Source organism: Pollicipes pollicipes, unplaced genomic scaffold (assembly GCF_011947565.3).
Source record: "Pollicipes pollicipes isolate AB1234 unplaced genomic scaffold, Ppol_2.1 Scaffold_4740;HRSCAF=5597_pilon_pilon_pilon, whole genome shotgun sequence".
NCBI classification, from domain to species: Eukaryota; Metazoa; Arthropoda; class Thecostraca; order Pollicipedomorpha; family Pollicipedidae; genus Pollicipes; species Pollicipes pollicipes.
In genome coordinates this window covers 15,795,953-15,811,253 of record NW_023596545.1, presented here as the reverse complement: position 1 = coordinate 15,811,253, position 15,301 = coordinate 15,795,953, and the positions used below count along the sequence as shown (strand labels likewise).

Sequence of the window (15,301 nt, the reverse complement as noted above, 5' to 3'; positions counted from 1 at the left end):
CCGGACATAGGATAGGGTAGGACACAACAGCAGTTTTGCTTCAGCTTTGTGTCGCGCGCTTCGGTTTCGCTGACTTTGGGAACCTGAGATGTCGAGAACACCCGCCTCCCAGTCCAGTCTCTTCCACCATGAACGCGTCTGATAGCTCACGCCGTATTCGCCACCTTCCCTTTTACCCAATGCTGATGCTTCTTTCTCTACGCAAAAACAATGCTTCCAGACGCATTTATTTAACCAGTTTTATAAAACAGACTGTGTCCACATTACGGATCCAGCCAACCCATCGGATCAAATGTGTCCCACAAGATGGCGCCTAGGGCCGACTCACACACGGCAGATGAAACGAAGCCGACCTACAGCATCCAGGACTATCCGTGCTTCGGACATGCCTGACCAGCATTAGCTTACACAAGATCAACAAGCGAATAAGTTTAGCTGGATGCCCAACGGAAACACATTCTGGGAAACACGAAACACGTCTGTGTTAGCTGGCTCCGCGTATACTACACCTCCCCAGGTGAAACACCCCACCTTCCGGGCAGCGGCTTCTGGATCGCGCGTCGTCCGGTCACGGTGTCTGAATACGTTTGGAGGCGGGGACTGGTGCCAAACAAAACAGCGGCGCTCGGGGCAGGCGGACCGACTCATCCAGCGGGGTACGGGCTTGAAAAGGGTGAAAAGAAGTCCGGAGCGCGCGCGCGCGCGCGGCCGCCGCTCGCCGCCGCGCCCTAGTCGTCGAAGCCCTGGGAGAGGAGGAAGTTGGCCGCCATGTTCTCGTTCTTCTCACACGCAAAGTACGCCTGGACGACCAGCTGCTCCGGGAAGCCCAGCGCCTTTAGCTGGAACGAAACATGAGGGGTCAGTGGGCTGGCAGCCACGCCGACTTCATGCCGACAGACCGTACCAGAGCACACGGCAGCAGCGCAAACACGCGCCAGGGGCCAACGATATTCGGATAACCGGTGTTCTTATCGGGGGAAGCGACGTGCGAAGATAGTGGCGGCGTTTAGTCGGCCGACGGTACGGGCGCATGCCGCACAATGCAATACAAGGTGCATGGCTGGCTTACTGTTCAAAGCAAATATAGATCTTGACATACACATACAGATCTAGACACACATAACAGATCTACATTTGGGCTCGATGCCTATATGACGGGAAAACACGGCCAGGATCTGTTTTTGGTATAAATGCCACGTATTGGCATTCAAACTGAGCCTTGCCGGCATGTTTGGCACCACTGCAAAAATCCGACATTCGAAAAGAGCAAAAAGCAAAACGTTCAAGGATGCTTTCAAAGGGGCCACTTAGTGGACATTTGAAAAGATGGAAATTCTGACTCCTCAAGACACCAAACCTCTCGACAACAACTCACGACAATGACCTATAACCGCCAAGGCAATAAAAATATATCTGGATGCAGTTTCGGACGGGTGGCCTTCTCACGCTTTAAACCGCAGACGCACATGCGAACGCTTGACACTCTCCGCCATACAATGGCACACGGCCCTTTATACAATCATTCGCGGTCATAATCAAAGCACGGTTTATTCTTTTATTGATGTTCCATCGGAAAAATACTCCGTATGGTTCAGTTCAATAAACCTCTATATCGGTGCATTTGATGCACCTTCCAAGGGTCAACATAGATAATATCCAATGTCAACGTCAATTATATGGATATCGTTCGTATTAACTCCATGGAAGGTGTAGCAAAGTGCACTACAACCAAAGACCTTCAGGTTAAAACCACACTGAGTATTTTTCGATAAAAAACAAAATAGCAATGTAACAGTGGTAAGGACATGACTCTCTAGACACGCGAAACCGTTCCGGTTGAACAGCGTCGCCTGTGTCGCAGTCGGCGGGAGATCGGGGGGGGGGGGGGGGGGGGGGCAGCACTGCCCGCCCCTCTCGGAAGTCCGCCTGACCGAGGTCGCTCACCCTTTCGATGGCCTCCTGGTCTTGCTGCGAGATGTGGATGGTGGTGGTTCCGCCGAGCAGACCCTCGCCAGTTCGGCCCTGGCCGCCGGCTGGCGGCACGCGGCCCTGGCCGCCCTGACCTCCCTGCCCGCCGCCACCGCCACCACCACCACCGCCGCCACCGCCGCCACCGGCCGCCGGCTCCGCCTCCGACGAGTCGTTCAGCATGCGCACGAACGCCTCTTGATTGTGAGAGATGAGCTGCAGCAGCTGGGGGTTGCTCTCGCCGATCTCGACGAGCACGGCGTGCAGCAGCGACGGGTTGGAGCGCACCATCTGGCGCATCTGCTGGAACTGCGGCAGCGCGCGCAGCGCCGCCAGCTGCTGGGCCGTGTCGGCTGGCGGCGGCGCCTCCTCCTCCTCTCCGGCCGGCGCCTCCTCGCCACCGCCGGCCGCCATGCTCTCCAGCACCGCCTCTGGGATGCCCGACAGCAAGTACTCCACGGCCCGGTCCGGGTTGTTGAAGCTGGCGCGCAGCGCGCGCAGGACCTGGCGGCGGGGCGGGGGCGGGTGAGGGGGAGAGAGGAAGGGAGGGGCGTCAGCGGACACGGGCGCCGGCCATCACCGCCGCCAGCCGCCAGCGCCATCAGATGACCCGAAGGCGCAGAATAGTGCCCCTGGGAAGCTTGGTCACCGCTGTTACTACCAAGGGGTATTTAAGTACGCGCTGCCACCGATATAACCATGACAGTGATTCCCGCACAACGCGCCCCTTGCGTGGCGCCTGGCCAGCTGTTGGTGTTGCGGCCCGTGGCAAACGGACGCGATGCTTACATACATTGTGGCAATCCGGGATCAAATCAGGGCTATCGCAGCCTGGCGTCACAACTATACCACTAAGTGATCCACGTCAGGAATGTCAGGGGCACATATCACAGTTGAACGTCACAGCCACGGCAGCGTTGTTATAGCGCCAACGAATTTTTGTTGGTTAGATGGCGGCTCAATTGTCGGGTGCTGCGCACGACTGCAAGTCAGTTGTGATCGCGCGGTAGTAAAGCTTGCACAGGCGGAAAAACGCCGCTCCCCCATTTCAGTGTTGGACCGGGGTAGACAGCCGCTGAACTGCCTCCTGGGTCGCAGATGGGCATCAACGGCGGCGCAACCAGAAGGCGCGCCTGATGACATTTGGTTTATGACACACCAGGTGAAGATCCATTTCAATGGCGTTCAATGAGCTTCACGTGCTATCATTCACATTCACCTAGATTTACTTTCGAGCGTGTGCTCCCGAGCTTGCAGAGACAAAAGGCAAAGTTCCGTTCCATACTCGATGCACGGCGGCTGCTAACTCTGACGCAAGAGGCTGCACGTAAATCGACCGCATGGCAACCCGCGGAGTCTTCATCTGCACACCTTGCTCCACCCACATCACAGACAAATTACCTCGTCCCGACTGTAGCCCATATCCATGATGTTCTTGACGACCGTCTCCAGCTGGTCTCCTGTGAGCAGCGTCGACTCCCCGGACGGGTCGACCTCAGGCACCGGCGCCGGAGTGGGAGCCGAAGCAGGAGCCGGAGCCGGAGCCGGAGTGGGAGCCGCGGTCGGCGCCGGCGCCGGGGCGGCGGGTTCGGGTGCAGATGGCGCGGCCGGCGTCGGGCGCTGTCTGCGCCGGAGCTGTCGGGTCTGCGGGGCCGGTCGGCAGCGGGGCCGGCTTCGGCTTCATCACCATCACCACCACAAACTTCTTGTCGTCGATGCTGTACTCGGAGAGCGGTGTGTCGTCGGCCAAAATTTTGCCTGCGCGGATAGGGGTCGGTTAGCGTCCATATCAGCCAGCAAAGCACTGGCCACGCAGGCACTGAGACTTATCTGCTGATTAATAACGCATCCTTCAACAGCAAAGTACATAACTGGTAAGTGTTCAGTGTACGTATGCGACGCTTAACTGAGCACGGGAAATATGCGACACCCAAACAGTACACAACACAGCTTTGACCAGACAGCTACTGGTCCAAGGATTCATTCAGATTCTAATCACACTATTCTGGATTCAGGCGCAGCTCTGCCTGATTCAAGGCCAAAGTGAGACCCAGTAGCATCACCTGCTTGCATCATGGTCGACCTGAATCAGAATCACGTCTCTCGCTACATTTGATTTAAAGAGAGTGGTCCACATTTGTATGGGGTTTTGCACTGAAATAGTCATCCTGTAGACCTTTCGGTGCTGTTCGCAATCCTGCCATTCCTACCACCTAAGCCCGTCTAATTTCTGAGCTACACGCCCGCGAAAATGATAAAGGTATATCAGAGAGTTTTTCAAAATGACCTTGGCATTCCTGTCATGATAACATCATTGAAATCCTGCCAATTCATCAGTTATTTGCGGGTGGGTGTCATCGAGGCTTTACGACGCCCTCAGCTGCTGAGACTATATGGCGTCACCTGCCTCTCACCCTGGCAGGAAGGGCGGGCACCGCGGGGAATCGAACCCTGTACCTCTGGTTTCCCAGACGTGCGGTGGTTAACACAGACGTGTTAACCACTACACTACCAGCAGTCTACAGCAGTTTTTCTGATTCAACTTCAGTTTGCCTCCCATGTATTGGTAACAGCATGCATTTGATTCATTCAGAAAAATCAGACAAGATGGCACAAGCACATACAGCATTCTCGCCACCATAGTAAAGAAATATATTTTTGCTGATGAACATGACAAAATACAAAAATATCCATGACATCTAATTGTTGGAATGAGCCTCTGCATTTTAATGAGAAGAATGTCATATAAAATCCAGCAAAGATAAGACATGACTTCCCCAAGCCATGAAGAATAACATTTGTAAATTGTCACTGAGTATGTTACTTTTGAATGACACAAGCTACTGAGTATGCTAGTTTAGAATGGCACAAATGCCAAGGTGCATAAGAAGTCATGAACTTACTGAAGATTTGATAAAGGCATTTTTGATTAGATGGATTTCTGGGATCAGCACTGATGTCAAGCTATGCTTGCTGTGTGAGCCCCAACCCCACCACTCCCATAAAATTCTGAGTCAGAGGCTAGCAGACTGTCGTGCTTGGAATTGCCTGTCCTGTGCCTCTAACATCATCTGACTTTTAGTGTGGCCATTGCCATAGGGTGTGGGTCATTCCAGTCAAGGGCGAACAGCAAACGCCTAAATTAACTCAAACAAACCCTGCCATGCATGGGTAAATGGGAGACCAGGTGTTTGGACCATTTGAGCTACTGAAAAAACAATAATGGTAATGTGAGTGTTCTGAGAAATGCTACATTTGAGTACTGCAGGCCCATATCACAAGACAAATTATATGAAACATACAGCTTTCTACAGGCACATGTTTGGCCTTAAACAAATGCTGTAATGCAAACACTGATGCAGAGTACGGGCCTCATTCAGGCTATTCTCAGCTTGTCAGAATCATTCATACACAGACCTAGATTGATAGCCTGATACCTAGACTGATCTGCATTAGGTCTGCCTAAGCAGGCACCATACATTTGTGGCTAATGTGGCCTCGGATCTGCCAAACCAGGACTCACCTCTGTCCTTGGCACACTTATGCATAACTACCACATCCAATGCAGAATTTCTGCAGCAAAGCAAATATTGTACAACCTAATAAGTTCCAGTATTTCAAGGAACTTTGTGATGATCAATTTGTCAACCAATATCCTAACAACAATTAAGCCCATGTGCCGAGTTGTTTTGATAACCAAATATAATTTGCAACTTCATTTAATGTGCTTACCTGCATAAATAAGTTTTTGACCAGAAGCAATGTAGTCAGACCCCTTCTCTTTTTCAATCTTTTCCTTGAGTTCTCTGACCTGAAATTAGCACAAAAAGGTTAATGGGTCACAGAACTTGAAGCATCAAAGCAGAATACACTGAAAAGTACCTGCCAGACAGAAAAGAAAGGGCACAAATAAGTACCAAAATGACATGGAAGACCACTGATGTATAGGAATCTTGCGATATGATCCTACAGAACACCATTTACATGGAACAATAAACCATTCAGAACAGGGCCACATGCATGAAGTCACAGTAAACATTTTTACCATAAGTATTTTAGTGTACCACTGGCATGCAATATTTTTTCATGGCTTCAGATACTGTACATATGACATATGCAGATATATATTCAGATGTGTTTCCTTTCATACAGATAGCTATAATGTTTAATATAAGCTGCATGCATATCACAATGCATGCAAACTTGAATACAGGGGCACACATCCCAAGGACCACCATGTGTACATACCACTGATCCAAGCATGTGTGGGTTAGTCAGCAGCTGATTCCCAAGTCCATCCCAGAGTCAGGTCTTTCAAAAGTTTACAAGATCATTTGCACTAAGATAAGTGCAAACTAGCCTGAAAAACCTATCCTTTATGCCAGACAACTACTGAACATGTGCCCTTAAACTTGTACTTGTGAGTGCCACCCCAAGACCTGGGCAAATGCTGATTTGATATATTTTTGTTAATTTTTTCTGAGTATTTTGTGCAATGGTCCATTAAAGCATCACATTGCCTTAAAACAAAAGCTTGTGAAAAAACGTCTGAGTATTTTGGGCAATGTCATACTGAAACATCACATTTCCTTAAAACAAAAGATATGTAATGAAATTGGTGCTGACCATGCACCAAGCCCTGAGTACTGAGGCTTTCCATGTACAAGCACTGTAATGGTGGCCAAAATTGCTGCTGCTATGCCAGACATGTTCACAATAACATGCAGTTTTAGCAGACCAGATTGCATATCATAAATGCAAAAAATATCTGTTTAGCTTTGAAAAATGCCAAATAAATAACTAAAAGCAATCTCATATGGTTTGTCAAACCAAGTTGCTTGAGTTTTCTGGCAAGGCCATGTCTGTAATCAATGCAAGAGCCATGTTGCCTTCTGAAGGATTAACAGCATGATTACTATCACACAGAGCCTCCAGTGTTTGGCACACAATAATGCCACCTGAATCACAAACCAGATGGAAAAACAAGCAACAGCTTTTGGTTTACAGGTTCAGAACATGTGAAGAAGGGACTGCTATGCATGTCACATAAGAATACTTACAGAAAGGGACACCATACATGGCAAAAAGCACCCTTTATGGTGCACCAGTGTCTTCATTCAGTTAACCTGAATAATGCAATTCAATAAGTGCAAGTGATAACAGAGAACATCATGCAAAACACACAACGATGCAGTGCAAGTTCTCTGCATTAATAGTTCATGGAAACAACCACAATGGTGGACAATATAACAATATAATCAACTTACAGACTGGGATGCATCGATATCTATCTGGAAGGTCTGCTGCTGCAAATTCTTCATTGTGATGAGCATTTTGAAGCAGTTATGAGCTGGCAAGGCCAGCAGCTAAGTGATCCAGATGTCGAGAGGTTGATTTCCGTGAGCACTGTTGTCAAAACACCGGAGTATTCTCCAGTAGTTCGGCGAGGTTGGACGCGGCACTGCCGAAGTCTTCTAAAGCATCTGGCGAATACAAATATCCAGGATCCTCATCGGATTTAGGCCACTCTTGCTGCCCTCAATCCACCGCCCAACCCAGTTCAGAGATTCCAATCGCTGAGCATTGGTATGACGTAACGCACTCGCGAACGTGAGGACCGCTTCTCTGGGACGACGCTCCCTGAGCACCTAACCGTCCAGAACCTGCTTCTGCGCCACTGTCGCAGGAAACGACTTGTCATTTTGGCGCACAAGCGCAGTAGTTGTAGACCCCTCTTCGTGACGTAACGGCTTGCTTCCGGCGGTACTATTTTGCAACCGTTTAAGGCACCATGACAATCCTCGAAAATTACTGGTATTATTCACCTTAAAACGCCCCACTTCAGACTTCCGGCATAAATTTTTGTCAGTCGTTGTGAGTCTGGCTATATGCTTTTGACACTGTGATCATGCCAGTGGGAAGTTTTTAATATATCCCCCCGGTAACCATCTGTTTTTAAGCCGGCTCACAGCTGGACATGACCATGCACTTATAGACCAGAGGTTTATTCCTGCACCCATTGAGCTTCTGCTTAACTAATCTGATGCCTGTCGATACGCTGTAAAGAATCAGACCGCATGACGTGCATGCAGCGTCATACATGCGTGAAGTACCACGGGGGGGAATCCCGGCGTAATGTCTGAAAGGCAGAATCCCTCCCTTTTCTTCCTTTCACCTATTGTTACACCACACGCGTACAATTTGATCCGAATCATATGTTTCTCTAAGTCCTAAAAAGCTTAAAATTTCTATTTGAACTAGCCAAACCTGCGGGAGAAATTGTATTTTACTCCCTGCTCATCATATGAAAGAAATGCATTTCATTCACTTTGCTTTTGTTCTTTAATGTTTAAAACGCACTGACGTGTTAAACTGTTTGTGTTATAAATGGCTACGTAAGCTGGAAACACTGTTGAAACAAAATATATGACAAGATGAAGCTATTTTTCCCGCGTTTTCAACCGAACGTTACACTATGGCTTTTGATTTCTCCAAAGTTTACCACAGCGGCTCTTTTCGAAGGTCACTTTGGCTTTGGGAATGGGGGAATAACAATATCCATGTGACAGGTACGTACGGCGGTTGCCGCGACGACAGTGGTCACTCCTACAAGAAGAAGCGCATTGCTGTCGCGAAGCGCTAACAGCGTAATTTTGAGTCGAGAATGATTGAAGTTTAGATATCCTCATTATGCTTTGGCGGTGCTGCAGTCGCGCTGCCCAGTGTAATTTTTAGATGCAACGAGTCATGAGGTTTCACTTAAGTATGTTTTTGAAACATGCGGTAACGCAGGCGGAGGGACGGTACAGGGAGCATGTGCAAATCCGAGATTTACGATTTCCCTCTCTTACCCTTCCCCCTTGAGGTTCCGGGGGGCCCAAAGATCCCTCGTAGCCTAAGAATAATGGCCCGAGTTGAGGGGGAACAAGGACCCAAAAGGCCGGCCAGAGGTCCGTATTCAGGGGCCTCGGCCCGCAGGGTCGCGTACCACCATTGGCAGGCCAGAGGGCCCTGCGCGCTGATCAGGGGTACCCTGAGTTGGTAGAGTCTATATGTTGGTCAGATACGACCAGTAACGCACAGGTGGCTCCATGGTCGCCAGTGATTTGCAAAGCTGGCCCAGTGACTTGCACTGGTCGGGACCCCCTGTATCGGTCAGGAAACGCAGCGCTGAACAGAGGATTATGTGCTCGCTAGGGGCCCGAGCCGACCATGGTCAGTGTTCGATGAGGCACGAAGAGGGACGCTGCGGCCCGCTGGAACCGACTATTAAGCGCCCGGCTGGAGGGCATAAGAGCCGAAGGACTGACTGTAGGTCGCATTAACAATCACGAACCGCACGGTCGTGGCCTGAAATATCAGTTTAATGTCCTCCTGCAACCGTTTGAGGACCCACTGAGGCAATGCGTTTACCTACGTTGACCAGGGGCCCCATGCCAGCACAGAGCTGCAAAAACCTGACAATCAGCACCAGCCCGCTAAACCGGTAGCAGTAATCGTCCAACCACAACCATCAACACAAGCCGTGTCAAACATGCCTAATGGAAGTGATGCACCTGCATCCCGTTTTTGCGGTAATCAGCCGGGATTTCCATGGGAGACATTATTGGTCGCACAAATCAATTTACAGGATCTCTTCGCTCCCGAAGACGTACACGTTCAACATCCGAAGTCACATAATACCGACTCTGTGTCGATTACCAAAGCCTGGCTTCGGCGATTGACGCCAGACGAAATTATTATGATGTGGAACGAGAAGATCTTTCACCGAAACAGATCAGGCAAACGTATTGACGAGGTCTGTATTTGGCAGTCTGTGTTGGGGGTACTCCAACCCCACAACGTCACTCAGAGGAAATTGGGCCTAATCAGGGAAGTATCCTGCTTTCTAATGTATCTGACGCTAGTTTTTCCCACTTGGCCTCACCAATCCTATTTTTGCGAAACACACAACAATGATAGACTTAACGACCGTAACACGCGAAATATTCGTCACAAGATTATACCTCCACAGTCACGTCTGGGACTTAGGGCCCATTTCTCAAGCAAAGGCAGAGCCGAGATGCACGATTTTCATTGGTAGGGACCCTTCAGTCAATGAGTGGTTCCCGTATCAGTCAGCGACCACAGAGCCTAGTAAGGGTCGGTATTTACAAGGGGCTTAGCGTCAGCCTTGGACAGTGTTCAGGGTCCCGCAGAGGATCCGGAGGTCCCTCGAAATCGATGATCAAGTGCCCGCTTGGAGGGCAAGAGGGCAGGGCCGGGCCATCAGATGTTAGTTAGAGGGCCTCTTACACCGACTGGAGACACCCTGGGGCAATTCGGGTCTCTATTTCGGTCACAGACCACCAAAACCGAGCAGTTGGCTCCGTGTCGGTCTGGGAGCTGGGGGCACATTTCCCAAGCAGGGAAAAAGTCAAAACCCGCGATTTGTGGGTTGGTGTCGGGTCGGGTGTCGGGTCCCTTGCAACAATGAGGGTTTCTTTACTGGTCAGAGACCCACAATGCCTGATAGAGGGCCCAATGCTCGCAATGGGCCTCGAGTCGACCAGGGCAACATCTGTTGGACAGGGACCGGGACGGGACCCCAAAAGCCAGGGGTCCTTTGCGTTGGTCGAGGCCTTCTGGCAATGCAAGTGGAGATGAAAGTTAACGATGTGAGTCCACAACGCGATAATGGAAGGCAGTTTGTCAGGAAGGGCCCCGGTACCGAACGGAGGGCTCTATATCCCATTTCAGCCAGGGGTCCGTTATGCCGAACTGTGGAAGTCTCTTTGCCAATTATGGGACACCTGCAATTATAGTGATCTTTTGTATAAATGAGAACCCTGCGTCTATTTGGGAACAAATGATCGGGTCAGGGGCCCTCTGCCGTCAGGCAGGCCAACAATGTATGACGTGTCCCTTTCAGGGTTTCTGTATCGGCCAGAGCATCCCGCCCCTGTGTCACCGGCATGACAGCCAGCGAGCACTCCACGCTGTAACCGAATGGTCCTGAAGCCCCTGACCGGGAAATATAATTTGTTCCCTATTGGTCTATACACTGGATCCTTTGCCCGGAAAAAAGGATTTCCGTAATGGCCAACAGGCGGATCACAATAAGTTCAGAATGAAAAAGGTCAGTAAAATATATCGATCGATCCTTGTTCAGGATTATCATGTGAAGCAAATTGCATAAAGCAGCTTTGGGCCTACGTGCTCACAATCTTAGTAGCAAGAACATCAGAGGCTAGGGTTGTAGTTTTCATGAGACCGAGCGGCGTACTGCGGCTGACACCGAGTGGTGGGCGCCTGGCGCCCGAGAACATCCATCGTAAAATAATGCAACCAAAAGTTTTAACAAATGAATTCATACTGTTCAGAAATTGGACTGCAGCGCATATTCCACTTCAATAGTTTTGAGCCTATCCTCTGATGAAATATGCAGCGACAGCAGCACGAACGTAGATTCCACTTTTACCTGCCTTGTTCCACCATTAAATTCTTGCAAAGGTTCACAGTGTTGTAAATGGTAATCCGCTTATATCATAAGTCTGAAAATTTCACTGGTAAAATATACTCCCAGAACACATTGCAGGCGTTCAAATTGACATTTTAAAGCGTTCAAAGGTGTTTCCTCCAGAAACATTGCCGTTTTCCTCCATCCGTTCGCCACCGCCTGGTGTAAGACGCAGGACCGACGCCGCACTGCCTCGGCAAACTGCAATGCCGGGAGTGGGGGTTTTGCTGTTAGACTTGCGAGCGCGCATGACCAAACCTGGGTTATGTAACTCTTCCCCTTCTCGATTCTGAACAAAGTTGAGTATTCTGATGCTTGATTCCATGCATAATTGCTGTGGCCACGCACGTAAGATTTGAAAAGACACGTAAGCAAAGCATATATATATAATGTGAGTAATAATAAGAAAATCAGGCACAAACCCAAGAAGTTTTTGGCCATGCCCCCTTATGATAACTTCTTTGAATCTGCTCCCCAACCATTTTCAGAAATCGGCACCCATGTTCGGAGCCGCATGAATACTGCCGCCCACTTGATTTGAAGCGTCACGTTTCTTCAATTAGTAGTCCAGCTTGCTTCATTTAGTGATGACAACTTCGGCGCAGGTAGTTCGTTTATCAAAATGATTACGTGTATTTACGTATGTAGCAGACTTGTGTACTAAAATCGAAGTGTGAGGCGAAGCACCATACGCGACCTTTTCTCCATGCGTCCACACACCAAATCCTCATATAAAGGGCATTGTGTGTCCAGAATACGCTGAATCACTTTAACAGTTCTGTTCTCACAGGGAAAAATTTGGTTGCTATTTGTGTATATAGCTTCATAGCTGGGTCAAGTATCAACGACCATTGTCCCTTTTGCGAATCAGCACGAGTGGTTACTTTTGAGAAGTGATTTTGTGAAGTCATGAAAACCAGTGACACATAAATTGATTGATGAGGACCTGCAGGAGCATGTTGTGAGCATGTCCAAGCTTACATCAATAGTAGTGTTTTTGGTAGGTGTCTCTTGCACACTGCTGAGCTCACTCATTTTGGAACACTTTTCTGGTGGACTGATCGTTGGAACAAAGCCAGGCTCTTTTCTTCCTCTTGAAGATGAACTTTATCTGCATACTGACGATCTTAGTCCCAATTTCCTTAATCCTGGAACTGAGTTAGCCCCCAAAGACCCTAACCATGATCAAAAGAGTAAGTACATAATACTGCCTGCCACAGGGGGCATTTTTTCAGTTTCCTTCTGTCATCATGTCATGAGTACAATGTTTTTATGATTGATCAGTATGAAGGACAAGGCAATTGAAGTGATAAAATGTAGTCACAAATACCACAAAATTTGAATGTGTGCTTACACTACACATGTTTCAGTGGCATATGTTAGTGATAGTTTAAATCTGATTCACTCATTCATGAATAATGAGCATCTGCCACAGCTCCATGTGAAATGCTTTATATTAAGTAATTGTTTTCCTTTTGATGTGCTTGGAATAGCTGCTTCTGCTGGTCTTTCTGTAGAAAACTTCTGCTGTCAAGGCTATGGTTGACACTGGTCATGATCCCCTGCTACTGCATGCATTGATTGCATTGGGCATATGCATAGTTTCTGAGGTAGTTGGCTAGGAATCCCCAGCTTTTAATTAGTCTCCCCCCAAAATAAGTAGCCACTTCAAAAAGGAAATTGGTCAGTTAAACTCAATTTCTAGTTTAAGTCTGTTTTGGCCACATTGGGGCATTAGCACCCTCACCCCACATTTTTGATGATTTGCTGAAACTTTTTAGTGCAGGTTATTTGGTGGTGATGCATGCAAAATTTGAGCCAACTGTCACTTGAAATTAGCAGGAGCTCTGTCTCAGTGCAGATGCAATCACTGCAACCAAAGCAACTTTTGCCTTTCCCCTCGCAGCTAAGAATGCGGAGTATGAGGCCCGCAACACTCTACAGGCTGCAGCCCAGATGTGCCAACTCGGCAAGCTGGAGAAGGCTGGAAAGCTGTTCGAGCACGCACTGGCACTCAGCCCTCGCCATCCAGATGTGCTGACTGAGTATGGTGAGTTCCTGGAGCTCTCAGACGTGACGCGCGCCAACCATCTGTACACGCGTGCCCTCATCTTCGCGCCGGGCCACCGGCGGGCGCTGCAAAACCGACAGCGGACGCAGCCGCTGGTGGAGCAAAGCGACCTGGAGCTGCTGCGGCGCATCGATCGCAAGCTGCTGGAGCTGGCGAAGGTGCCGGACAGCAGCTCGGCACTGCGCCGCGTCAAAAAGGAAGCCTACTTTCAGCAAATCCACCACACGGTGGGAATCGAGGGCAATACGATGACGCTGGCCGAGACGCGCATGGTCGTTGAGACGCGCATGGCTGTGGGCGGCCGCAGCGTCATGGAGCACAACGAAATCTTGGGACTGGACGCTGCCATCAAGTACATCAACACGACTCTGGTGCACCGGATCGGCGACATCACGCTGGATGACCTGCTGCAGATCCACCGGCGCGTGATGGGTCACGCCGACCCGTTGGCGGCCGGACAGTTGCGCACGACGCAGGTGTACGTCAGCGAACACGTGCCGCCGCCACCCACACGCATCACGCCCCTGCTGGAGGGCTTCATCCAGTGGCTGAACGCGCCGGAGACGGTGGCGCTGCACCCGGTTAAGTACGCGGCGCTGGCGCACTACAAGCTCGTCTTCATTCACCCGTTCTCGGACGGCAACGGACGCACGTCGCGGCTGCTGATGAACCTGATCCTGATGCAGGCCGGCTTCCCGCCGGTCATCATCCGCAAGCAAGACCGTCACATCTACTACCGCTGCTTGCAGCTGGCCAACGAGGGCGACGTGCGGCCGTTTGTGCGCTTCATCGCCGAGTGCGCCGAGAAGACGCTCGACGTCTACGTTGGGCGACCAGCGAGTACGTGCACAAGATCGCGGCGTCGGAGGCCGAACGCCAGGCGGCCGCACGCCGCGCCGACGCCGAAGACGCGTTCGTGCGCAACTTCAGCGGCGACGACCTGGTGGGGTTCGGCGCGCCGGTCGCCCACCGCGAGCCGGGCGACACGACGGGGTACTTCAGCGAAGAGGAGGCGGACAGGACTATACATACACCGGAAGATGGGAGCGAGCATGTCATCAGTGTAGAGGAGGTGGACAGGTTGGTTCCGGTGCCGGGTGAGCGCAGTGCTAAGGACGTGGCAGAGGCGGGCAACCGGACGTCTCAGGCGCGACTCGGCCGGACTGCTGGCGTTAGCGTGGAAGGAGTGGAGCAAGCCAGACATTATCTGGAAGGCCAGGGTGATGATGCGGTTGGTGCAGATGGCGAGCGTAGGCCAAAGCACGTATTGGACGGGGAGTGCAATCGGTTTATTGGCGTAGAAGAGGTAGAGAGATCGAACCAGGTGCGGAAAAACGAAATCGATCGTGACATAGATGTAGAAGACGTGGACAGATGACGGTAGCCTTGGGGGGCAAGCCCACCTGAACCTTAGGAATGCATTGGGTGTTGCTGTTTTAGTGGCTGTGAGGATATATAAGTGCACACTATTTTGCAAGCTGTATGTGCTCACTTTGCAGTATTATTTGATATTGATGTTACGTTTTCTGCGGTGCCGTGATTGTACCTGCTCCGCACGCTGAGAGACGTTCGGCTCACTTCCTGAGCATTGGGTATTGGCATGCTGAGCTCTCTGAGAAAATCTGCCGTATTTCGGAGGTTGGTTCCTGAGATAGACGCGACGACCGTCTTGATCGTGGAGGACGTCGTTGGCGCTCTGACGGAATAATCTTTATCTTGCGACAACTGTACAACTACCAAATATGGACTGTGGGGTGTTCTTT

The 15,301-nt window shown here is 50.2% G+C and overlaps 2 protein-coding genes across 2 annotated transcripts; one reads left to right on the top strand and one right to left on the bottom strand.

Annotated features, from left to right (window-relative positions):
• Positions 1–210: 210 nt before the first annotated feature.
• Positions 211–7,499, bottom strand: LOC119098649 (UV excision repair protein RAD23 homolog B). Its single transcript, XM_037221625.1, has 6 exons — positions 7,236–7,499; positions 5,701–5,779; positions 3,613–3,726; positions 3,370–3,578; positions 1,945–2,472; positions 211–839 (listed from the first exon to the last, which is right to left on the bottom strand). The coding sequence occupies exons 1-6, from the start codon at positions 7,299–7,301 to the stop codon at positions 729–731; spliced, it is 1,107 nt and encodes a 368-aa protein (XP_037077520.1). The 5' UTR covers positions 7,302–7,499; the 3' UTR covers positions 211–728.
• A 4,634-nt stretch (positions 7,500–12,133) lies between these two features.
• On the top strand, positions 12,134–15,286 carry LOC119098648 (protein adenylyltransferase FICD-like). Its single transcript, XM_037221623.1, has 2 exons — positions 12,134–12,660; positions 13,374–15,286. Exons 1-2 carry the CDS (start codon positions 12,435–12,437, stop codon positions 14,603–14,605), a joined length of 1,458 nt encoding a protein of 485 aa, XP_037077518.1. The 5' UTR covers positions 12,134–12,434; the 3' UTR covers positions 14,606–15,286.
• The last annotated feature ends 15 nt before the right edge of the window (positions 15,287–15,301 follow it).